This window comes from Pipra filicauda, unplaced genomic scaffold, assembly GCF_003945595.2.
Source record: "Pipra filicauda isolate LSUMZ 115617 unplaced genomic scaffold, ASM394559v2 scaffold27_size4233163_pilon, whole genome shotgun sequence".
Lineage (NCBI taxonomy): Eukaryota > Metazoa > Chordata > Aves > Passeriformes > Pipridae > Pipra > Pipra filicauda.
Genome location: NW_024104398.1, coordinates 1,196,435 through 1,222,792, shown reverse-complemented (window position 1 = coordinate 1,222,792; position 26,358 = coordinate 1,196,435). Strand labels below are relative to the sequence as shown.

At 40.7% G+C, this 26,358-nt stretch overlaps 1 protein-coding gene across 2 annotated transcripts; it reads left to right on the top strand.

Moving 5' to 3' along the window:
* The first annotated feature begins 289 nt into the window (after nt 1–289).
* Nucleotides 290–26,358, top strand: LGMN (legumain). 2 transcript variants are annotated; one of them, XM_027746102.2, is made up of 15 exons: nt 290–359; nt 1,637–1,669; nt 6,252–6,430; nt 14,679–14,776; nt 15,588–15,669; nt 16,198–16,283; nt 18,774–18,849; nt 19,322–19,384; nt 20,260–20,326; nt 21,628–21,746; nt 22,396–22,485; nt 23,165–23,362; nt 23,668–23,838; nt 24,711–24,778; nt 25,588–26,358. In XM_027746102.2, exons 3-15 carry the CDS (start codon nt 6,293–6,295, stop codon nt 25,625–25,627), a joined length of 1,296 nt encoding a protein of 431 aa, XP_027601903.1. In that variant the 5' UTR covers nt 290–359; nt 1,637–1,669; nt 6,252–6,292; the 3' UTR covers nt 25,628–26,358. The 2 variants fall into 2 exon arrangements, with proteins under 2 accessions (XP_027601903.1, XP_027601904.1); XM_027746103.2 differs by lacking the exon at nt 1,637–1,669 and having other exon boundaries at nt 308–359.

The window sequence follows — 26,358 nt, the reverse complement described above, 5'->3', positions numbered from 1 at the left end:
GTGGACAAACTTTCGCAAACGCCACGTCCCGGGATGCTCCTGGCACGCTCCCGCCGTGCTCCCGGGCCCCGCGAGACGAGCTCCCCAGGGACACCCTGGACCACGCGACCCGCCGCGCCGCCGCGGAACTACAACTCCCAACACGTTTGCGCTCAGGGCCCGCGGCCCTCTAAGGGCGGGGGCGCGCCGGGCTTGCTGGGGCTCGTAGTGCGGCCGGGCGGGTGCTCGGCCCCGCCTCCGCACTTTCGCGATTGGCCGTGGCCCGGCTCCGCCCCCCGAGGGCCGCGGTGGTCTGGCCCCGCACGGCGGTGCCCGCAATCACAGCGGCCGCGGAGGCGACGACTGCTCGGCGCGGTGAGGTGAGGACACGGCGGGGCCGCGCTGTCCGGGCGCTCCGGCACAGCCGCGCGGGGAGGGGGTGTACGCCTGGGCATGGGGAGCCCTGAGCGAGGGGCGGCCGGCTCCGTTCCAGGGCGGCAGGGGCAGGGGTAGGGACGAGCGGCTCCAGAGGAGCGGCCGAGGGCGCTGGTTTCCCTCTGCGGCTCCGAGCGCTGCCGAGCCCCTCCGCTCCGCCCGGCGCCCCCTCACCTCGGCTGGCGGGGGCTTTTCGGGACCCCACCGTGGGTGGGCACTGAGGTTGTGACGGGGCGGCGCTCGATGGTTCTGCCGAGCCCCCCGCCCCGCCGCCCTTCGGGCGCTGGCACAGGGGTCAGGGTCGGTCCGGCCGCCCCGCCGGTACCTCGTGGGCACGGCCGCAGCCGCCGGGCGGCTCGTCGGTGCTGCCCGTGGTCAGAGGGATTTGGACACAGTTGTCCGCCCCTATCACGGGCCCACCTGGCCCGGCAGCTGTATTTGATCCTTTCCTGCTGGAAGCGAGAGGAGTCAGAGCGTCTCCTTCCGAGGGTCGTTGCCCAGCGCTGGCAGAGGAGGGAGGAGGGAGATCGGGGGGATGCAGTGACAGCAGCTCGGTTTTAGTCCTTGGTAATACATATTTAACAAGGGAAAAGGATGGAGTAACAATTTACAGGATTGCTGCGAAGGGCTGGTGATGCCTGAGAAGTGCTGCGCTGTGGCTGGTTATTTACAGCTGGTGGACAGCCTTGCCTTGCTCGGGGGTAGTACATCACTAGTTCCAAGTTGTGATGGGAACGGCACCGTGTTGGCTGTCTGAATTTGGGGGTTAAAATAAATATTGTAGCAAAGACCAGAAACGCTAAGATAAACCATAGTAAAAGACGTGTGGAGTGCAGGAATCTCGTGTAATCTCCGTCAGGAATTTCTGTGTAATCAGTTCTCCAGAATTTCATTCTGTCCACGCTCCAAACATTTCCATGTTTGCTGAGCAGAAATGCTTACCCTTGTCTGACTCCATCTCCCAAATCATGCAGTGTAACGAAGCTATTCATGCAGTGCTTCCGTACCTGTTTTTTCGTACTGTCAGAATGTGACAGCAGAGGCTTTGTAAATTTGTAGACAGATATGAAAGTAAATAGCAGAAGCAGTTTTACTGAAGTCTTCAGATCTGCCAGATTTGAATCTGGGGAGTTTGAAGTGCATAGAGAAAAAAAATCCCCTAATCCAGGTGTATTAGATTATCACCATTCTATAAATGATTTTGTTTTTTTTTTATCCCCAGGTAAATTGTGCTGTCTCTCAGCTGCTGAGAAAGGTAAATCTGCAAACAGTAGAATGAACTTCACTTATAATTATTTTTAAATGCATTTATTTTACATTAAAAACCATTCTGAGTTGACATAACTACAAATTCTTGTTTTTTTAAAAGTGACTTATATATCTTCAATAACTATAAAAATTATTTTACTACAAGTTCTGGTCATATTAAGCCTATTCATAAAGTGGTTACTAGTAGACTTTGTAAAGAAATGTTTTGCAACACAGAAACCATGATCTCCGTCAAAGTGTACCTTGTCAGAATTTACACCAATAAAGATTTTTTTCTTTCTGCCATACAAGTGCAGAAAGAAAATCAGACTAATGTTGCAGAAGCCTAATCATGGGTTTAGGTTCTTCTGTTTATGTAGCAGCCGGCACAGCATGTAAGCAGAACATTGCTGACAGAGCTGTGGACACCAGTTTCCTGTGAGGAGGACTATTGTGAGTCACATATTTTGTGGAAATCAGCATCTAAGTATTACAGTGAGAGGCAATATGCAAGCACTGTGTGGAAAAAGGAATTGTGGCTTGATTCTGGAACCTGGAAGGCTGGTGGTTATAAGAAGTGAGCTGAAAAAGAGAGATTTCCTGGAAAAGCTGGAATGATCATCTGATTAGTTTCAGGCTGTTATTTTTCAGCAAGATTACTGTTAGTTTACTTATTTCACATGAAAGGAAAATAGAGCTATGGTTTCTGTTTATATAGCTCTTGAAGGTAGCGCTTGAGCTATCTGGAGTTTAAGCTACCGAAGTGTCAACATAATTTTAAACACTAGTGGAAAATACTTTTATCAACTCAAACTCAATACCCAGGTGGTATCCTGTTGTTTCTAAGAGTTTTGATCTTAGAGGACTGTTTCCCAAAGGAAGGTTGGGAACTCAGTGAACAGGCAGTTGGCCAGAAGAACTATTCTAGCAGCAGCCAGCCATTTCCAGATGCATTTTTTTTTTTTTGAACATCCCTCTCTTATCAAGGCAGAGCTGTGTGCCAGCTGTCTAGTAGGAAGTGGTCAAAGTACCACTGTCAGGAAAAACGGGTTTTAGGAGTGAATTGTTCTGGCAAGAGCCGCCCAGTTCTGGACATGCTTCTTCCACAGATTGTGCAAACTGCACAGCAGCCTACCTGTGTGTGTATATGCTGTGGTTCTGCACGTTTAGGTCTGATGCTGAACCCACTGCGTCTGAGATGTGCCTTTTTCCTGACATGGTCTCAGAGCAAAGTTAATTAACTCTTTTGCCAGAAAAACTAGGCAGAGCTGATCAAATCTTCTCATATTTTGTGGGTCATCCAAAGCTCTAAGATATCTTTTAGTGAATTTTCAATTTTTCCACAGTCTCCCTCTGTGCATGCATTTAGGATTGCATGTGACAGATCTGCAGAGAAAGGCTTTTTATGTACCTATGGTAAGCTGGTCAGCTGAGCTGCTTTCTCTTAGTGTGACTTGAAGACAAAGCATGTGATGGGGAACTTTCTCTTCTCAACTGTAGGTCAAGAACACTTCAACATAAACCAGAACACAGTCTTTTAGGTTGCCCACTTGCACTCAGAGGCTTTCTTTAAAATAAGTAAAAATATGGGGGGGGGGGTTTGTTTGTTGTTTGATAGGGTATTTTTGTTTGGGTTGGGTTGGGTTGTGGTTTTTTAAGCAGTAGTTGGAAACAAGCAGTGAAGACCTCTTCCCACTACACATGTGTTTAATGGTTAAACCTATTTTAAGTGCTGCTTGGAGAACCTCGGGGAACTGAGCATTTATTAATCATGGTTTATTAGTGCGTTGTGGTATGTCAGGTTCCCCCCCACCTTTTTTTCTGGTGTTAATTTGATTTAATTACCATATAGGAGAAGACAGGTAAGTGAGATTGTATGTCATTAATGAGTGCCAAAGAGGAAGTTCTTTTCTATTCTAAATAATCTATGATTTGCTAATAATGCATATAATGTATATAATGTATATAATCTGCATCATTCACAACTTTTGTCTCAGCAGAGGTAAGAAACGTGAGGGTCTATATCCACATACCACATGGGAGACTGTTGAGTCATGGAGGGACTGCCTAATGGGCTCCATAGTTTAAGCCTGTTTCTGATCTGGCCCTGGGGTTTTCTGTTGTGGGCCCATTTGCAGGCAGAATATGGGGCTGGTATGTGGTGCACCTGTGCCTGCACAGCACGGGCCCATGCAGAGGTACTGGCTGGGGTCCTGAGACCTATAGGCCCCTGTTAGTGTAGTCAGGAGTGTGAACTCAGCAGGAAATACAGTCCCATCAAACTGTCTCCAGTTCAGGAGCTGGCATTCTGTAGTGTGTTTTTTTTGAAGCCACTCCAGTCTCTATTGTGGGGTGTATCAGTAACTGGCAGTGCAGTGACTGTTTCCATGTGACAGATGCTGCTGTGCTGGGACCTGCCTTGAAATCAGCCATGATGTTATATGGCCCAGTGCATAGCTGGCAGCAGCACACCTTCTGTTGATATGTCCTGGATTCCAGTGAATAATACCTCAAAGAGCTAAGCATCATGTGGAAGGATCTCCAGCAATCATTTGAACTATTTATTCTCTCTCTTTTTTTGTTTTGTTTTTTTTTTTGTTCCATGTAAATATAATTAACATTACGATTGGAGAAAGGAAAAGTTTCATAAACACGGAAAAAGTTTCTTCTTATGAGACAGATACTGAGCTCTGAGGGATCTGGTTGCATGAAATTCAGCTCTATATTCTATTAAGTCAAACTCAGTTAAGATTCCTAAGCAGATTGTCTAAAAAATACTGATTTTCTTTTCTTGCCTAATGAAATTGAGCATTGGAAATACTGGGCTCATTGGCCCATGATGTGTTGTGGCATTTACAAAAGTTTTATACGACTTGGTCAGACTTTTAGCTGGGCTGTAGGCAACAGAATAGGCATGTTTCACAGATAAGTTTAGTTCTGTTTTTTCTGTTCTGGAGTTTTTCTGTGTGGTAACAGCCCTTCCTGAAGGAGCTGATTTGCTAACATGATTCCCTTACTTTTTTCTAGCTCCATTACAAAAGAATTAAAAAAAAGCCTCAACTTCCAGATATATAAAATATTTTTCATACAAGCCTGCAAGACTGAATCTTAGTGACCAGTGGATCCAGTCTTGGAAAAAGACCCATGCTACATGTTAGGTTAGCAGTCTTCACTGTACATGGCTGCTTTGGAGGTGAGGTGGCTGCTTCTCTCTTTCAGCCTCAATTGACTGGCTGCAGACAGATGGTTTTGACTGGGGCTGACTTAGGTACTGTTTAGTTGGTTTAGTGGTAGTTTTGACATTTTGCCTTGTGACCATATTGTATGGCTTGGGGGTTTCCAACTTTTATTCCAGAGAAAATGTTGCTAAAGTAGGCTACTCTACCTCTTATTACAGCACCTATTCGATAAAGAGCAGCCATGATTAATTTACAGGATCTCTTTTTTGTAAGTAGGCCAGTGTAAAATCCCAGGTGTCAGTGCATGAGGAAATATGTAATCTTTTTGCATGTGCCAAGAGCATGCAGTTCTTCAGGGCAGTTTGGTTTATGAGTTACCCATTGAATGCAGCAGACCTGATACTGTGACCACTATATATAAACTGCCAGTCTTCTCCTACCTCCCCCAACCCAAAGAGTAAACCTTTAAATGTGTGATTAGATATAGTCAGATTGTTTGCTTTTAGTGCAAATGCTTTTTCAGACAACCAAGGTGCTTGGAAAGTCACCAGTGAGGACCCTACTTCTAGTCCTCTCAAGAAAGTAGAAAGAGCTATTTCTGCAAGGGCTCAAACCTCCCCTCTGGCTCTGCTTTTCTGAGTTTGTCATTCACAGGCTCAGACCCAATTCTCTCGCCTTGTGCAAACACTTAACCATTGTGCAAAAGAGGCGAAAATGCTCCTCTTTCATGTGGTACTGGTTCACGTTTCTCTCCACCAGCATTACAGGTTGCACAAATAGCATGAGGCTCTCACAGCCTGCACTTCCCCCCAGCCCTAGCACTTAGGGCTGTATCTTGTGCAGAACAGTGGCATGGCCCTTTCCACCCTCTCTGGCTTTGTGGGCACAGAGAGCTTTTGTGACACTGACCTTCCAACTCCCCAGCAGTTCTCCACGTCTATACATCCTTGTGCCTACATCACCCGGGATTTGACTCAGTAATAGTGGGCTAATTGCCAGTGAGTGGAAACCAGGGAACAATATAAGCAGAGACCAAGAGAATAGTGTTAATCTGAAGAAGATTTATCTGTGAAATACTTGATAGTGAGGCTTGCTCTGTATTTGGGCCTTATTCATTACCAGCTATTATAGAACAAAACAACCAGAGGGAGCTGAATGACTTGGTTGTCCTGGTCAGAATTGCTTTCAGTCAGATTTGAAAGCTGACAGAAAACTATTGTAACTAGTAGCAGCTTGGGGCTAAAGGAAGATTTGACCAGAAATTGTGCTGCGGGTTAAATGGTCTGTAAAACAAACAAACAAAACCCCACAAGCAAGAAAACCTCCTAGTCATGGTGCCACTGATACTTGCTTTGCATTTGCTTATTGACTGATGTCCTCTCATCTACTTCTCTTCAAATTCTTCATTAGGAACCTAACTTTTCTCCCATTTGTGGAATAAATAAAGAGAGATGATACTGAAAGCAGTTATGCTGCTGGGCTGTGCTCTGAGTATCAGCACATTCCCTATGGAAGAACCTGAAGATGGAGGGAAGCACTGGGTGGTGATTGTTGCTGGTTCGAATGGCTGGTACAACTATCGGCACCAGGTAAGCACTGCTGGTTCCACATGCTCATGCTGTCTGTGCTCCAGAAAATGCCTGTTCCTGGAGTTGCAGGAAGATGATAGCTGCCTATCATCTAGACTAGTTCAGACCTTCTGTCGTTAGGGCAAGTGCCTCTACTTCTAGACTCCCAGGTGTGTGTGAAGTTTTCAAAACAAACAGCCACAAGATTTGCTCAGAGCCTGCTCTTAGTTCGTTGTTAGCACCCCAAGAATTTCCTTCCACTGATGCTTTTACAAGGTGAATTTTTTCTTTTTGCTTACAACTTTGTCCGGTCTTTTATCTCCTGGGAAAGCTGTCATTAGCAGGAGGAGCACACTTCTGCATCCTGGGAAACCTGTGTCTTTTAGGATAAATATTCCATTGGTAGGCTAGAGGATTTAACCCCAACTTGCAGGTTTACAAATGATGTCTAGAGTTAAACCTCATTTTGAGACACATGCTTTTTTTTCCTTTTTTTTCTTTGAATTTGTTTTCCTCTTTTCGTTATATTACGAAGAGCTCTCTTTCTTCTCTCCAGTTAAAAAATCTCTGAAGGCTGCAAATGCACCGGATGTTTTGAGAGGTGGAGGACGTGTAGAAGAGGGTTCTTTTTAACCTAAATCAGTTTGCTGACTGTTCAACATCATTGCCTCAGAGCTGTCACAACAAGGATATGGTGCTCCAGGGTGCAGGGATCAAAGTGAGTGGCAGAAAGAGGAGAAAAAAGGGAAAAGGAACTCCTGAGTTTGGCACTTCTGTGAAAGCCATTGTGATCTGAGTGGAGGTGTCAGTATGGGCAGGATTAAATCCAAGTGACTTAACTCTGATTAAGTTCAAGACTTATGAGCAGTCGGGAGACTTGGGTAGCATTTTCTCCTTGGAGAATTCTTGGACAATCCCTTAAACAGATTAACCTATGCTTAAATGCAGTCTTTGCTTGAAACTTAAAACTACCTCTTACTTGCCTGGAGAGCGGGGTCAATTTAATTCTGATTTATATATATTTTTATATTTGTAAATGTTAGAAAAATAGTTTGCTAGACTGTTGTTGGTTAAGGTGAACTCAAATGGAGATTTTTAACACTAGTGTAGAAACCCAGCATTTTAAAAACTGAACTGTATTAAATGACCTGGCTACATCTGATTTGCTGAACACAGAAACTTTTCAAGTATTTATTAAATTCAATGTAACTGCCTGTAAAATCTGAAGAGGCTTCATTCTTTCTATTTGTGTTGATTGAGGAGGAAATGAACCTTCTATGTGTCGGGCACCCTGGGTTTTGTATATGTTTCTTCTCCCCCTCAGCTCATAATCAGTTTGTAACTTTCAGTGTAGTGATGAGCTTAAAACTGAATGAACCAGGCTGACAGTCTTACTGAATCTGAAGAACTTGTTACTGGCAAGTGCTCGCTCAACACTTTGACAAGTAGGTTTTAGGGATTTTTCCAGCTCCTTACACTGTAGCTATCACCTGATAATCATAGTTGGAATATTACAGCCTTAATATAAACTATTCATAATTCAAATTAAATCTTAAAGAAGAGAGTTTTAAAATTGAAACTGGAAAACAATTATGAAAATACTAGTGCTGTACTTGATCCCTGCTTGTCTTGGGGTGTCTAAATTTAATTACTGAGTTGTGCTCTGGTTGTTGCTTTTGTTGTATAACCAGTCTAGCTGGCTCCATTCCAGTCCAGGAGGAGTTAATACCACAACATTAATTCTTTACACAAAACTACATTTTTGAAGTTGTAGCTCATGAGAATTCCTTTTCTCAGTTGCCCAGGCACAGAGTTTTTAATCTCTCTGTCAGTGAGCCTTCAATGGCGAGTGTATCTGCCAGTTATGAAGAACACAAGATAGATCCATGCTTATGTATTTCCATCCAACAGTAAGTCTTTGGAACATGCCAGTTTCGCAGAAGTATGTTAACTTTTGAGTGTGGTCATGTTTTGCACACAGTTACTGAGTAATTCCTTTTCAAGGCTAGAAAAATGAGAGCAGGATTTCTTTAAATACCTTAGTTTTGAAGATAATGTCAACTAACAATGCAAAATATCTGCCACATCAGTTAAATACTAGAAATCTCTTTATTTTAAACTACCACTTGCTTTGGGTACAGTATTAACATTTGGAAAAACGAAAATTGGAACACATTCAATAATCCTATCAAAGTTATGCAATCAGCATCATAAAAGAAGAATCTGTGTGAAGGATCCTTCAGAATATGGCTGAGCTCCTACTTGCTTGTCCTGGGCAAGATACTGTGCCTCTAACTTGTCATGAAAAGAATCAGTTCCCACAAGATGCAGCACATTAGCAATCTGTGCTGTTCTGCCTAGGGATATTTAGTGGCCAATCTTGAGGGCCTGGTGGGAGTGAGCACCCATAGTGGGAGAGTGACATATGGTGAGACAAAGGCAGCAGTTAATCCTGGGAAATCCACTTGTGTGTGCCGTGAAGTGTCATCCAGACAAGGGTGCCTTGGGTATCAAAAAATTGGAGAAATTTGTTCCCAGCAAAACAAGCAGAACAATAGACTTTTAGCAGAGTTATACATTGGAGGAGAGATACCACAGAAAGGAGAAGTTATAACAGATTTTTGGAAACGTGCAGAATGATCACTATGTCTTTGCATGTTAATGTTCTTTACCTTCCAATGGTGGGCAAAAGCACCGTAAGTAATTAAATTATTTGCTCAAGTCACTTGCAGTGGAACCAGGAATAGGACTTGGTCTTTCACTTCTATACTTCATCCATCATGAAAGTAATTCCACACACAGAGATACATGTTATTGTTCAGTATAATAATACCTGTACTGTCAGGTACAGCAAAGCAGCGCTTCAGGATTGCAGGTTTGAGTAATTCTTTGCTTTCCAAGGGAGAAACTGTAGAAGAAAATATGTTGTAGTCTATTTGCTTTCCTCCTACCATCACCTTTCTTCCTTAGAACTTGACCTAGCCTGTGTACAAGTGGATTTATAGACGCGAATGTTCCTGTAAGTAGTTACTCAATCTGGCTTCTTTTATTTACCAGACTTGTTGCTATTCCAAACATTCAGCTAAGCACTCATAATGTCCTTTTGTAATATGAGACCTCAGCAGGCACATCTCTGGGTTTCAGTTGCTCCATTCAGCTGTTCAGGGTGCAGTTAGTACATGATGTTGCATGTTTGTATTACATTTATATTCTGTGAACTCTGGTTGTTTTGCATGCTGCCTGCACACAACACGGTCAAAACATACTCTGTTGCCTGCTGCAGTAGTTACGTGGTGGTAGTATATGTTCATCTGACTAAACAACCAGAAAAGCAGAAGAAATACATGAAACCTTCAAAAATGTGTCTCATTTCATACATGAAAAATTTTGGGGAAAACAGTCAATTATTGTATGCTGCACAGACCGCAGGAACAGTAAGTTTGTAAAGGCTTTGCAGACCCTGGAAACACTGAGTTTCCACCTGTAACCTAAGACTGGTTATTTAGCTGTCAGTGGTCAGGATCCATTATCAGTGGTGCAAACCAAGTATAGACAAGATAAGGATAAAACCACCGTTTGCACTTAAATATCAGTGAGATTCACACCTTGCAGACAGTTGTTTCGGGGACTGTTTCCTAGTCAGGATGATCTAAACTTGTCTTACGCTTTTACCTCATCTAGTTCCTAAAATAAATTTGAAGTGGTTTGAATAGTATAGAGCCCAATGTGATAGACTTACTGTCATTGTGAAGCTAGCATATATATTGTTTTGTGCTTGTGGCTTCTCAGTTCTTTGGTGTTTTTATCCTTATCTTGGTGGTTTTGATTAGAGTTGCTTGGGCTGTGGAAGGAGTATCGATGTGCTCCTCTCTGCTCCTCAGCAGTTACTCTGACTTCTCTGTAGCAGCTTTTTGATTACCAGACTTCTGTTACCAGGCTGCTATTCAAGAGTACTCCCCTCCCATTCCTTGGGAAAGTGTCTGAGCTCTCTACTGCACATAGAGCTGGATAAAATACCTCTGGAAAGCTTAGTGGCGTACATGAACAAATACAGCACTAAATGCTTCTGATAGATTTAGAGAATGAGTCAACAAAGTAGTTTACATTAAGAGAAATAGTCTGCCTGTCCTGGGAGATGATCATACCAGCGAACTGAAATCTAAAGCTAGCTTTACATCAGAAAGGGACGGACCAGTACTTTCTGGCTACTCCAAAACACATAGTCCATGGGAAAGCCTTACGTGAAACAGAGTCTTACGAAAGATGGAGGACATATTCAAGGAGAAAAATGCCAGGTGGAAAAAGTCTGGCAAAATTTAAAATAAAAGAAAAATTCGAATTTGCATACGTGGGTTTGTTTTCAGTTCTTGGTTTTGGTTTTATATTTACTGAGCTTTGTGAGTCAAGGACTTTATTTATTCACGGTTCTAGTCACTACCAGCCAGAGCAGTATGCTATCCCGGGACTTAAATTCTCCAGTCCTGCAAGTAACAGACACTAAGGATGTCTTGGCTGTTTGGCTTCAATTAACATTTCCTCACTATGCTTAGAAAATTGAAACTGAACTTATAGGAAACCTTTCCTAAGTTCTTGATAGCGCTATAGCTTTTGGCAGATTCACTGATGTATGTTTAAGCAAAGGAATGAGACGTGGCCAGCATCTCAGACATATTCTTCTACCATGCTTATATATTAGAGTTAATTCTTTTTTAGGCTGTGACATTTCAGTGTGCCTGTAGTGGGAATAGTGCCACTTTGCAGTGAAGCTTACAGTTTATTACATGTGCTTTTCAGCCATGAAACTTGCAGTCATAAAACAAGAAGTAACCAATTTCACAGAAGTCCAAGCTTTTCCCTTTAGGAACTATTTATGCATGCTTGTGTCATAAACAACTTGATTTTTCCAAAAAACCCACCCAAGCAGTCTACTTAAAAGCTGCATCATTCAAATGTGTAAATGGCACAATTTAAATGTGTATGGTAGAGGAAAACAGGGGTGAGTGTGGGGTTTTTTTTGGTTTTGGTTTTGTTTTTTTGGTGTGGTTTTGTTTCTTTGTTTCGTTTTAGAATTCCCCCAAATGTAAATTTTGGGAAACAAAATGCCCATCCCAGAAGATAGAGTAATTCACCCTCTGATCTCTGCTTTCAAAGTCTACAAGTTAATTATTTAAGCAGACCTTCCATAGAAATTGGTGATGTAGCAACAGGTTTAGACTAACCAGGGGATGAAAGGTCTGAACCATACTGTTAAGAGTGTCAGTTTTGGAGCTTGCCTAAGGTCGGTTGTGCAGTAGGAGCTGTACAGCTACGCCTTCCCCTACTCTGTGCAGGGCAAATCAAATCATGGTCACAAAAACATGATTTGCATTTAGTGACAATTAATTCAGTAAATATGTATGGCGTTCATTTCACCTACTGAACCAACAAGAATACTACCAGCAAGAGATCTGGAACAACTGAACAGCTGTCTCTTTTAGAGTGGTTTGCAGGGAGATACTGTAGAAATATCTCTGAGAGAAATGGGCTCAAATAGCTGCATTTGAGAGGCAGTTATACATCAACAGGAAATACTCTAGATTCACATACGCCTCCCTACTCTGGCAGCAGACTTTTGTATTCTGGTTTTATAGACATTTATGGGTTTACAAAGGGAACGAGGAGGAGCATGTGACCAGTATCAAAGATGACAAATCAGGTCAGCTAATTCTGTGCAATAAACTCTAAATGTTTACTCAGAACTGTCCTACTTTAGCCGATGGAGTTTTAGCAGCAAAACATGTTTTTGCTGCTCTAGCCTTTTTTGGTGGTATCTTTTTGCTACTAGCAGGTACAGTTCCCTTAGCAAAAGCCTTAAAAGGCTGGGACAACCCCCAAACAAGCATAAATTAAGGTTGAGGGGAACTGATTACATTGATTTATCTCCCTTCACAGTAGGGAATTCAACCCATTTATTTTTACCTCTAACATCTGCTTTACTGTTTACTAAGACAGGACATACTGAGCAAACAGTCAATGAACCAGAAGGAAAGGGAGAAGAGACAAAAAACCCCTGACAATATGCATTTACAAAGCTTAACTAATTTTATGTACTCGGTATTAATTAAAAACACCTCTGATGTCCTTACTGTCCAGCCACTGTCTGTGGGAGCACAGACACTTGCTGGTTGAATATGGTGATACCATATCACCATGGTATGCCTTAAGCATTTCTGTGTGTTGCCAGCCTATAACTGTTTCTCTCAGCATATAGAGATGTATTATATCTTGACAGTAAGAGGGGATCTGTGATCTACTCATCAGTCAGGGTAGAGAAGCCCTGATCAGATACATGCTTAGTCAAACCTGCACTCTTCTGTTTCTTATTATATGCGATACCTTTATAACTCTGGTTAACCTCTACCTTTTGACTTGTTGAGGCAGCATCTGGTATAATAACATACAGGGAAGTGGAAAACTAAACAATGGCGATTGACTGGGATAGGTAGAAGAGTAGGTAGGCTGACTGTGTAGTAGGAAGTGGAACTGCCCTAGTAAGAACAGTTTAACATTCAGCGTTAGTCACCTGAGGGATTTTCCCGTGGGAGTCTTCATTAGCATTGAATGTGCCTCACCCTTCCCAGAATCTTGTACAACTATCTTCTCTTTTCAGCTTCAACTGCACTTAGAAGACCAAGGATTATAAATTTACAGGATTTTATAGTGTCCTTTTAGCTAAACTAGTACTCCTAAGTCATGTGAACACACGTTAGTCCACTTAAACCACTTCAGTTTGGTTTCCACACTAGCAAATAAGATTAGTTCAACAGAAGTAAGCTTTAAAGCTTGCTTCTTGCCTGCATTTGTAATGTGCGTTTGTTAGATGAGATCTCTTCCATTAAACCTGCCCAGCTTTTTCTAGCATGTGGTGAGCTGTAGTTCTCATGTTTAGGAATGATTTTTAATGTCCCATTAGGTTATTCACAGACTGCAAGGTTAGAAGAAGAGAATCAATTGAGCTGGGGTTACTAAGAATTTAGCATTCTGATAGAAGTTTGTATTTACTGTAGTATCGCTTTAATGCATATTGTTATTTCTGCATCACGGGAAGATGGTTCTGTAAATAAAATCTGCTTATTCATATCCTGTACAAATCAGGAAAAGAGCCTGAATAGAAATTCTGCAATTCTGTTTTCCACTGAAATCTGTTTTCTTGCCCTGAAGTTGTTACTCTGTAGAGTAAGCAATACATAATTAAAAAGAAAATTTTCTGTAACCAAAATTCTCACCTAGTAAATTAAAATGAAATAAATTCTTTGCAATGATGACATTGGTGAACTGTACTTGCTTAAGCCAACGACAGTCTTCAGTGCCTAGTCATGCAGGCTTGGTGCAGAACTAATTGAAATTGGTGGAAATCCAGCTCCTTTCTTCTGCTTGGCACATTTTAAATTTATCTGTCAGTGCACAAGGTTTTCATTTAGATTTTCTCACAGAACGCAGAACATGGCTGAGAACCTTTTGTTAAATTTTGTTATCTGTACCAAGTCTGAAGTAACTTCTGACTTCTATTTAATTAAGAAATCAAAATAGGTAATGGGATAGAGACTTTACTCATAGTCTCTATTATTAATGCAACTGTTCCTAATTAGAGAAAGATATTGAGTTTTGGTTTAACCTCTAGCAACCCTCAGTCTCTTATATTGGAATGTAGTTTCTTTTGGACAAAAGCCTGCTCTTAAGTCTGCAAAGCTGGTTTTTTTCTGGTCTCAAAGGTGTCCTGGTTTCAGCCAAGGTCAGAGTTAATTTCTTGCAGTAGCCATGAGGGGGTGGAGCCTGGAGCTGCGTGGGCACGGCCAAGACCCTAATTGTATTCAAGACCATCTCAGGTCATTGTTGGGGTGGGAAAGGGGCTCTCTTTCACTTCCAAGAGAAGGATATTCTTTTCTGGTCAGAAGAAAGTGTGGCATGGTGGGGAAGAGAAGGTCAGAGAAGATCGATATTTTTTGTGGCTTTCCCTGTAAATCACTTCTTTGTCTTACACCTTTTCTTATTAATATTGTTGCTGTTACTGTTTCATTTCCTTATCTCATTGCTGTTTCCAGTAAATTGTTCTTATCTCAACCCTTTGAGATAATCTTTACCTTTTTTACTACCAACTGGAGGGGGAGGGAAAGCAAGTGACAGGTGTGGCTTTTTTAGTGGGACTATTAAGTTGGAGAATACCATTTCTAAACCACAACAAAGGTAACATTTCTGTTAAAGGTAGTAATGAAAATCTGCTTAATTTCAGGCAGATGTGTGCCATGCATACCAGATTGTACACCGAAATGGAATTCCAGATGAGCAAATCATTGTCATGATGTATGATGACATTGCTGATAATGAGGAGTAAGTGATGAATGCACACGAGTCACAAACTATATGGTTACTACAAACATGCTATAGTCATCAGTGTGTTTTGAGTTTGTAGGAGTTTTGTAAGAAAAGCCTTTGAAATGTGCTCATGAACTTCTCAAGTCTTAGTCCACAGCTCAGCATCAGTTGAGGCACTGAGGACTTCAGAGCTTCATTGTTTTGAGAATAAGGGACCTTGACTCCCAGGTGTGACAGTGTCAGCACATAAGTAGCCGAAACCCACTAACATAGGGAAGCTCTGTGTATGACTTGCAGGGCTTTTTTGAAAGGACATTACCAGATAAATTCCCAACATGTACATTCAAGGCAGAAGGATACAGGTCCCATTCTTGGTGACTGACTAGAGCATATAATTGCTTTCTGTATGAAACAGTTCAGTTAAACAGCATCTAATTCTGAGACAACTTCTGCCAAAATCAGCAGACATCACATGCACAGCAGCACTGGGAGCACAGAGTTAAGGGGAATAAAGGCAAGATTGCAAGGAGAGAGATGATAGTATAAGAGACCACCCACCTACATCTTCAGATTAATTGGCATGATCTGTGGTGGGATGCTTGAATGTACTCTGAGGGTAAGGACACCTGAGACAAGTATATGTAACTGACTGAAGTGAAAAGGCCTTTATATTCTGAGATCATTTAATGACACATGGTGCAAGTTCTTATACTCTCTCTCAGATGATCTGGCCAGTGAGGATAGTTTAAATGGTTTCTTAGTTGTTCCGTGGTCACTGTGTGGTGTGTGGGTAATTATTCATATTTATGTTCCATTTACCTTTCAGAAATCCAACAAAAGGCATTGTCATCAATAGACCTAATGGCTCAGATGTGTATGCTGGAGTGCCCAAGGACTATACAAAGGAGGTAGGAATGAAACCCCATTTCCCAGGGTAGGTTCAGCACTAGCCTGTGCTCTGTATAAATCCTTTCAGCCTGTATCTTACACTTCAAAATGCACATTGTATAAAGCCTCCAGCTCATTTACCTGCATGAGTTGGCATGATGATGTTCATGAGATGAATATAAAGAACAGATGTTCTGAACTGAAGCAGTGGTCATAAAAGTGAACCTTTACACTGTTTCTGTGCTGACACATGAAATGAAGGAAGAAAGGTCTTGCATTCATAAATGTTGTCTCTCAATCTGAAGAACAGCTGTGTAAGACTAATTGTTTCATTAGAACAGTAATCTGGTCACTCAGTGATTTCATGATTCAGTAGCCAAGTGAGTCATCAGTGGCTAATGCATTAGATAATGATGGATTGAAAAGGATGGCCAGCTAAACTTGCCATCCATGCATGGATCCTGACTTTCAGGAAGCCATCTTTCTAAATGAAGATTTTGTTGTTGTTTTTATGATCAGATTTAACTTTAATCCTCTCAAATCCTTAGGATGTTACTCCAAAGAATTTTCTTGCTGTTCTCAGAGGAGATGCAGAAGCAATGAAGGGGGTAGGATCAGGAAAAGTATTGAAAAGGTAAGACAAGTTTAATTCAGAAAATAATCGCATGTATAGTTGTACATTGACACTGATTTTGAGGAAAGAACAGAGTAAATTAGAGCAGCTTGGGAATCCAGCAAGATTATTGATGGCAATTCCAGATAATTCATGTTAAAAATACGGCAGTTCTGGTTTCTTAAATTATCCATCACAAAGAAGCAATTGCTGATTATCTGACCGGTATGGAATCCAGTACAGGTTAAGGTATAACAACTCTAGAGGATAGTGTCAGTTGTACTAAGGTATTCGTTATTAGACCATTGGCTTTCGTAAGAGTGGCTATTGAAAGAGAGTTTTATTAAGGTTTAGAGACCTCTAGAAAGGGTTTTCTGAGGCTTGGCTGAGTGTACATGAAGAGTTGTATTAATCACCTGAAGTGGTGAGACTTAACAGTCAGTGGCAGAGGGACAGAGAGAGCTTAAACAGCTCATCAGCTGAAAAAATTGTATGTCTAATCCCAGCCTTGGTCTTTGTGGCACAGGTACACACTGAGACTGAATATAGACCATAGTTCCATTCCTAATGAAATGGAATTATGGTTTATATTTGATGCAAAAAAAAAAGAATCTACATGATTGAAAAAGTAATGTTAACAGCAATTAACGTTGTAAGTGATGTATTAAACTTGTTATTTGTAAACCAAGTTACACAAATGATTGTGAGTTTGGCAATATTCTAATACACAAACAATGATTCAAGAATAAGAGCAATATATTTGAGAGCCTAATTAGAGGTCCTCTTAGAAGGATACCTGGTGTCAGTTATTCATCTTGCTTCTACAGAGTTTGAGATGTGAAAGTATGATGCCTACCTATAAAGTGTTATATTTCTTATGGCTGGTAAAGACTTATATTTTTCTATGTACAGTAATTGCTGTAAAACCTTTAAGATTTTGAATTTGACCATTTGGAAGGACTAATAGAGTTAAAGAAAAATTGTGAAGTGTGTGTCTTCAATTGACAGTTTAATTTTAGAGGCAAAGCAATGAAACAGAACAGAATAATCCCACCCTGACATTGAGGAGAATAATAAAAAAGAAGAAGGACAGTAGTCAAATAAGTGATTGCTCTCAATTGTTTAAACTTCATACTAAAAAGCTGAGGTAGAAAATCATACATGCAATGCATAGAGGCAAAAAGTAAATAAATTGCTGCACATTACTAGATTGTGCTCTTATAGTATCTGGAATGAGTCAAGAGGTGACTATAAAGCATTTTTTGTTTAGAAAAAACTACTGCAGAACACACCTCACTTGTGAAAGTTTGATGTTCCAATTCAAGTAAGGGAGTAGCTATGCAGAGGGCCAAAGACTCTTATGTACTCAGGAAGACAACTGACATATAAAAGTCCTAGTTATTTACATTTCACTTTGGTCGAATTTTTTGCACTTAGAGAGCTGGAGCCAGAAAAGTAACGCCCAGCCCTTCTTTATTAGGCTCTGTTGTGTGAATTTTCAAGTGGCCTGACTTTTGCTATTGGGTGGGTCAAGAATTCAATTATCCTCTGCCCAGAAGGTTTCCAGATGGACTTCCAGGTTGTCCCCATAACCAGCAGGTTATTGGCCAGGCAGAAGGCTGGACACTGTCCCCTTGAGCTGCTGCAGTTGTACCCCTTTGCTGGACCCTGGTACAGAGGAGCAGAGGATGGTCTGGGGACTCCTCCCAGTCTGTTCACACGTTTTATATTTAATTGTCCCTGAATACAGTTTAAAAGCAAAATCCCTTTGCAAATCTGGCTGTTAGGGGAAGACCTTGCTATCACCCAAACATGATCCATTTGATTTAGAGTGCAGTAAGACTGTACAACAAACAGTACTACACAGACGTGAGGGAACCAAAGCCTGTGAGCATTCAGTGCTTGACCGACTGCAGGGCCACTTGATGCACATGCCAGTCTGGCCTTAGGGGTGAGTGTGTACACACATCAGTTCTCCATGGAGTTGTAGGCTGACACTGATTTGGGTAACTGTGACCATACAGACCTCAAGAAGGTAGTACATGGACATACTTAAGGATCTTAGCAAAGAAGTTATTGATTTATCCCTGTGCTATGGGTGCCTTCATATAACTTAGTTATACAAGCATTCATTTTTTACCAGACTGCTACAAATGCCCACAGTATAACAAATTCTTTACGTAGCAATTAAGAAACAATTGTACTTCCACTATACCCTACATACCAACCCCTACCTCACAATTTGGTTTGAAATGTGAAGTGTAATTGCCATATTTCCCGTGCTTGAGGGAATAGCCTATATCCCTTTTTTTTCATTCCTCATCTCCTCTCATAAGCACCTAAAGTAGTATGCTTGAGAGGAAAAAAATATTACCAAGATGAGGAGGTGCTTTAGCTCTATTATTTTCAGATATTGACATGTCTTGGTGCTGAGAAGCATATGATGATTGTTGTAATGAAGATTAGGTTGGTGTAATTAAAAAGAATTTGTTTGCTCTTTTTTTGTAACAGTGGTCCCAGGGATAATGTGTTTGTTTACTTCACTGACCACGGAGCTCCAGGACTTCTGGCTTTTCCTGATGACGATGTAAGCATTTTGGGGATAACATAAAGTCCATCCTTTTAGTGACATACTAAAATAATGATTAATTTAAAACATGAAAATATTTAATGCACTGCTATATTGAGGGGAGAGGCATAAAAAGAGCAATATTCTTCTCATCACTGCATTTTGGATTTTTTCCAGTTAGAATCTGAAGCATTCAGTTGAAACTAAGTTATGTAATTTCATATTTCATTGGACTTTGGTAGTCCAAGCAGACTGTTTGATGCAGGTATGACTTGGCTTTCTGGTGCACTGTACTTACCTTCTGGGACCATTACTTATCTTTTCCAGAGTGGTAAATACTAGAATATTGTATTTCAGAAGGGCAAAGCACTGGATAAATTTGTTGGGAAAACAGAGTACATATTCACAGCAGTTAGTATTTATTCTTATTAAGTGAATTGTGTGTCTATTGAACGTAAGTGGTTTTAAAACAAGCTTTCTTATTTTACAGCTTCACGTGAAGGACTTGAATAAGACTATTTGGTACATGTATCATCACAAGAAATACCGGAAGGTAAACAAGTAGATCAGAAGTTGTGAAATAAAAAGAGCAACTGGTGTGGAAGATAGAGATAGGTCTTCATTTTGAGAGTAGTTCAAAGCAGGAAGAATCTGGTACATGCGGTGAAATTTGCGTTAGGATTTTGCACTTAAAAGGATTGATCTGCTCCAGATTTTCTTTCTTTTCTGTAGCTTACTGTGTTTTTGCAGTTGATGCTGAGGTGTAATATACTGCCATTTGCTAATGCTGTATATTCTGAACTAGAAAAACAACATCTGCAACCACTGCACCTCCATAATCTGTACCTGACTCTTCCTGTGCTTTGTTCACTTCAGACTGTGCTGTTACTACAGGAAGTTTGTATATACCTCATGTTTTTCTTACAGTTGCTAATATAGTTTGAGAGTATACCTCTTGTCAGAAAATTCTGTGCATTTATTTCATCACCTGTACTGTTAAGTAGAAAAATTAATATTTAGAACATTTTATTAGTGCTTTTTTTAAAGCAGCTCTTTGTGGTAATCTGTCTGCTATGGCTGGCTGTATTTAGGAACACATAGATGGCCATCAGTTCCAGAAATACTGTATTCCATAATGATACATTTCTGTGTCTAAAGAGCGACTGTATATTTGATCTGTGCTTTGTACATTAGTCTGTGTATCCCTGTGGATTCTATAGGGATTAATACCACCTTTTCATTATGATTCTTTCCCCTTTCCATGTAGTTCCCAAAAATGAAAAATTGTCTTTTGTTCCCTTATGCACAGCATTTGTTTCAGGAATAGCAGTACAGGCCAACTAGCTATAGCTGAAAAGCACTAAAGGACTTTGCTCCATTTTCTTGTGGAATTTCTTAAGGTCTCTGATTTATTTTTTTGTTTTGTAGATGGTGTTCTACATTGAAGCATGCGAGTCTGGATCTATGATGAATCATTTGGCTGATAATATCAATGGTGAGCAATCAGTTAACTTAGCGGACTTAAATGTCACAACTTGTCACAGACCTAAGCAGGAACTGACTGTGTCAAGAATATGTTCAAGGCACTTTTATATAGTTTTAGCAGGGGAGCACAAGAATTTGAGAAAGTAATACTTTCCATTCACAGGAAGTTCTTTCAAAGAATTAACGGAATCTTATAAAAGACTAACAGGGCTTTCAGTTTCTTGCAAATGAGAAGGTGAAAAAGTATTTTTTTTCAGGAACCATGTGGTTGCCCTTAACTGGTAACAGTTAAGCTCTAGACATTTCTCAACCTCAGCACTGCTAACAACAGATGTGACGTTCCTGCTCTCAGTTTCATTGAGTAGCAAAGGCACTTGTGAGACACCATAGCCAGGCAATTTTGCTGCACATTTGCACAATAACCCAGGATGTGGAACTCAGATTTTTCAGAGTTTCTAAGCTCTCTGCTGCAGAGCTGGAAGCTCAGCCTTGATTAGGAATAGGAATCACAATCTTTTGAAATTCCTAGTCTGTGGCAGGGAGACCAAGTAGTAGTTTTGGAGCTGTGATTCCAGGGAAGATCAACCACGTACCTATCCATGGCATCCTGGGTCCTTGGCCCTGGAATATGCTGCCTCTCACCTACCTAGACTTCTTGCAGCCCTGTCAAAAATTCACAGAAAGTTTCATGTTGATGATTGTTCAAGATAAATGCTCAGTAAATCAGCATTTTTCAAAGTTTGTTGTATCAGAAATTCCCAGTCTGAGGACTCTGGTTTTACAACCAGCTCAGCCATAGACTTACCAAGGCAGGAAATGGACAATTTCTGTATTACAGTACCCAGCTGTCCCTGGCAGCTTTCAGCTGGGAGCTGCCAAGTTTAACTTGTTACTTAGTAAGCATTTTAAAAGGTGATAAGAGGAGCCTTTTACTACGTAGACAAGGTTTGAGACTTTTTTTGACTTTTGAGCTTTAACCTGAGTAGGAACAACACTGTAGCTCCATAAAATCATGTGTAGCACTTTTTCATTTTGAAATGTGGACTTCAGTTACTTCCTTCAGAAGTGCATTTTCTTCTTTAAACACTCCCAGACCACACATTTGGCAGCAAGGAAGAAACTGCTATAGCAGCACTGAGTGTGACTGAACAGAATTATTAACAGGCTTCCTTCCTGCTATTTAGAAGTAAATGATTGAAAACCAAAATACTTAGACAAATATATCACGTGCAGCTAAGTATTAAATCATGTGAGAGGAGAGGGGTTAAAAAAAAAGGAGGGAGAAAAAACCCCTTTCTATTTGTCTTACAGTTTATGCAACAACAGCTGCCAATCCCAAAGAGTCATCTTATGCATGTTACTATGATGATGAAAGGCAGACTTATCTTGGGGACTGGTACAGTGTGAATTGGATGGAAGATTCAGATATGGTAACATAGATAAGTTTTTTTCATTTTTTAAATATAGCTCTATTACAGGATTTGTGGAAATGCTGTGTTTTATGTAAGACTGAAATAAGCAAATTGAGCTGGTAAAAGTATTATCTACTAATCAGAACCATATATAATCTGTATTTGTTTGGGCCACTTAATTTATTTCTGAAACTAACTTTGCTAAATATTGTCGTCTTCTCTTATTTATAAGATAGAAACTTTCTAGTTCCACATTCTCATGATCTTTATTTGCTAATCTGATACCACATCTCCAAATGTGTTGAACAAATTGGGCAGTTCAGTAAGTTGTATGTCTGCTTCAGGGGTGCCTAAATACTGAATTGTGGCTAACTCATTTTTTAGCATAATGCAGAATAGTATTAATGAAACAAATCTGGGATTTGTATACTAGCCCACTCCCTTCTTGCCCATTTTCTGGGAGATTAGGACATCACTAAAAGCAATTTGAGACTATGCTGTCAAATCTTCTTTTCAATTTTTAGTTTTATGTGTTTCAAAGGTTGTATAGCTCTCGCCTTGTACTTCCTTCTGCATACTGGCAGTTAAGACCCTTTTCAGGTTTCCTTGCATTTTTAGAATAGCTGAATTTAAGTATCTATGACTTCATGGAAGTTTCTTCATGCAGGAGGATCTAAGAAGAGAAACACTCCACAAGCAGTTTCAGCTGGTGAAGAAACGCACCAACACCAGCCATGTGATGCAGTATGGAAACAGAGTATGTATTTGAGTGGGCTTCCTGGTCAGATATATCTTAGAGCCTTTCATGCCCTATATTTTTATACCTTAAAAAAACCAAACCCAAACAAAATCAACTGTAAACTGACAGGGTTGATTTAAAAAATGAAGCTGTTTATCTTAGAAGACCACTAACATTTAAGAGATGATGATCCCGATACTAAGGGAAATCAGCCTTGCATATGATTTAATCCAAGGAGTCAGGATACAAGTTGTCCTCCAAGCTCCGCCAGTGATTTCACTTCAGTCAAGTATAAGAAGGGTATTTACCACTTCAAGGCATATTATGAATATTAATGAAATGTTAAAAAGTACAATGATCCCTCAAAGGGGAAGAGCTAAGAGGCGATAAAAATGTTTCTAGCAGTCCCATTATTCAGCAGATTAAATATCCGTTAGAAAGGATGTGAGGTTACTTAACCTGGCAGTCTTTTTCCCCACAGTGAGTTTTGCAAATAAAAATTCCCTGATTTTTGGCAACCTTGACCTCATTGTATTAAAAAACCCAACGTGTGTACACACGCACTTACAACCCTATGATCTCCTTTATTTTCTCTAATAAAGCAAGTTTAGAGAGTTAGGTTTGCATGGCAAAGCAAAGACAGACTACCTACAGGGGGTGATTGACAGTTTCCATCTGTTCACTTTTTCTCCTTCAGAGTATTTCCTCCATGAAAGTGATGCAGTTTCAGGGCATGGGGAAGAAAGCTGTGCCCATTTCTCTGCCACCTGTAGAACACTATGACCTGACACCGAGTCCAGATGTGCCCTTTGCAATCATGAAACGGAAGCTGATGGCTACCAATGACATTGTTGAGGCTAGGAAGATTGCTGCAGAGATGAAAGCATATCTGGAGGTAAAATCAAGTAATTCCTGCAGAACAGAAGTCAGTGTTGGTGTTGTTAGTGCTTTCTTTATTTTGACAGAACACTAGAAGGACAGTGACTGATTTTAGATTCCAGGAGTCTGACTTTTGGTCTCCCTACTTTTCACTTGTATCTTAAGAGACAGGTCCAAAAGACTGCTAAAAAGAAAAGTCAAAATCAGGTTCCTTAAAGAGCCCAAAAGTTGAGGGGGGTTAAAGAAAGAGAAATTTCATTCAAAGTCTTCAAAGTAGATTTAGAAAAAGCGTGTTTTAAGTTCTTGTTGGTTTATGTACAGGTGAAAGAATTTATCCAAGAATCCATGCGAAAGATAATCACCGTAGTAACAGGATCAACAGAAAAGACCAACCAAATTCTGTCAGACAGATTGACCATCAGCAATTATGACTGTTACCAGTCAGCAGTGAACCACTTCAAAGCTCATTGCTTCAATTGGCACCTATCCGTGGTAAGTCAATCATTGGATATAACCTCATAAACATACCAGAAAAACTAGCACAGTAGTCATAGGCACATCTCAAAATCATCTTTTATTAAGAAGCTAGCTTGGGGCAGTCATATAGCCTAGTTTTGGAGAAAGGGTAAGTATTGTTTTTGGAAGTAGGAAAACACTTCACTACACCTGTAGGTAAGCAAAAAGATTACTAAAAACAAACCCAAAAATAATCCCTAATTTTTACTAGTTAGTGCTGTTCCTTCTTCAACTCCCTCTCCAAAAATCCTAATATTAAATCATGTTATAGTTCTGCTCAAAACATCTCTACTGACAAAACAGAAACACAAGCACCAGCACTGTGAATTAATAATCTTGGTGCATTTAGATTTCTGTATTATGATTTTGTGTTGTGTAGTTCCTTGCAATAGCCTCCCTGCTATTTCCGTGGTCTTGCTGAATTCCTGAGAGCCACCTTTTAGCTAAGGGCTTTGATTACCATTTGCTCTTCCTGGGATCCCTGTTGAGGATCAAATCCTGGTGTTAGACAGGATTGTTAGGCTGTTTAGACAAGAATAAGGAAGTCCAGTTGTCAGGCAAGATATCCTCTTTAGTGTTTTGTTTTGTTTTGTGGGATTTCAAGAATATCATGGGTAAGATGGCCTTGCCTAGGAGGCCGTGTGCAGCACAGCTGAATTTATCTAATGAAGTTGAAGAAGTGAAGTGCACAGAACAAAAATCTGTCTAGCCCAGTGCTAGGTCATCAAGACCATCAGTGGAACACCTTGAATATTAGTAGCATCTCTAAATTACTTCCACAGTTTAGTTTGGATAAACAATACCTGCTCTTCCTCACTGAAATGATTAACAATGTTTGTTTATTTCAGTATGAGTATGCACTGAGACAGCTGTATGCCTTGGTCAACCTTTGTGAAGGAGGATACCCCATTGACAGGTAATGAGCTTCTCCCAGATACACAGTGTAGTTTTATCTGTGGTTAAAAAAGCAGAAGCTAATAGGCAAATGAAACCTAATCCTACAGCCTTCTCACTTGTTCTGCTCTGTTGACCATTTTGTCGGTAAAGTTCCCACTCTAAAGTTAAAAATGTTTACTTTGGAAAACATATCATTATTAGTCCCCTCCCACTCATAATAATCCATGTCCCATGTAACCCTTTAATTTCCTTGTTGAGCCTCAGGGGAAATTACAGGCAGTCACAGAATCCCACTGTACCGCACAACATATGATGGCATGACTGCTGCATGATTGTTGCCCTGTAAATCCTATATGATCTTACACTGAAGAAAGCCTGGGAACTGCTGTATTTTCTGTACTGCCCCCTCAGCTGGTGGCTCAGAACACCACAGCACTGCTGGGTTCTGGTGACAAAAGGGAACGTGGTGCTAGGCCCCTCACTGTGAGAATGTGGTAGGAAAGCAGGGAAGTAATGGGCCAGACTGACCCTTGTGGTGGTGTGGTAGGGCCAAGAGGAGCATAGTGTTGAAATTATGTCTTGGGAGTTTGTGGTAGAGAGTGGGATCCTAGCTTGTGAGTCATGCAAGAGGAAGAAAAGGGAGAGAGGAAGGCAGAAGAGTGAGGAATGTAAGAGTGTCCTGGTGGTTCAGACAGCATGCACATGCAACCCATAAGATGAAGTTGTGCTGCCCCCACTCCTGGTGGCAGCCTGCTGCAGTCAGTTTGGGAAATAGTTGGAGAGCAGAGCACCTGAAAAATTACTCATCATTATTGTTCTCTGTTGCAGAATATGCCTGGCCATGAATCAAGTGTGCCTTGGGTATTGATGGAAACAACAGTCTCTAATACAACCCTTACTATAAGTGATAACCTTTCATAACTGTAATTATCCAGACTTTACATGCATGCAACCTGAAGAGGGTCAACCAATGTACTGGAACTGCTGGGAGCTGAGGCACCTGACCACGAGCAGTGCAGCACTTGCCATGCTCTGCTCTGCATCCCCACATGCTGACAGCCTGCTGCTTTGAGAGGGGCATCTTGGCAGACCTCCTGGAGCTTTCAAGATGGAGAATTTGTTTCAAAGCACAATGCTCTTAAGAATCTCTTAATGAACATTACAAGCCACCTATGTGATTGCTAAATCCATGCTAAATTTAAACATTGAGTCATTAATTCTGGAATTCTGTTTATACTATTGCTAACTATTAGCTTTTTAAACAAAGTTAATGAATTCCGTTACAGTGACTAATTTGCAGATTGGTTAAAGAGTGAAGAAACCAAAGCTTGTTCTTTAAGCTTTAACTCCTTAACAGTTTAAAGAAATTAGTTGCATTAGAGAAGTATTTGTGAGCAGCACAGTTAAACTGTGAACAATAAAAATCTTTCTGGGTAGAAAGCACTGTTTCCCAAAGAAAAAAAATATCTAATGCTGTAAACTTAGCACCAGTATTCTGTAATTAATTGTATATTCACACAAACCTGTGGGAAGTCATAGAGTACAGGAAGTGCCTGTGAATAAAAATAAAGTTGACAGATTCATCCACCTACAGGGCAA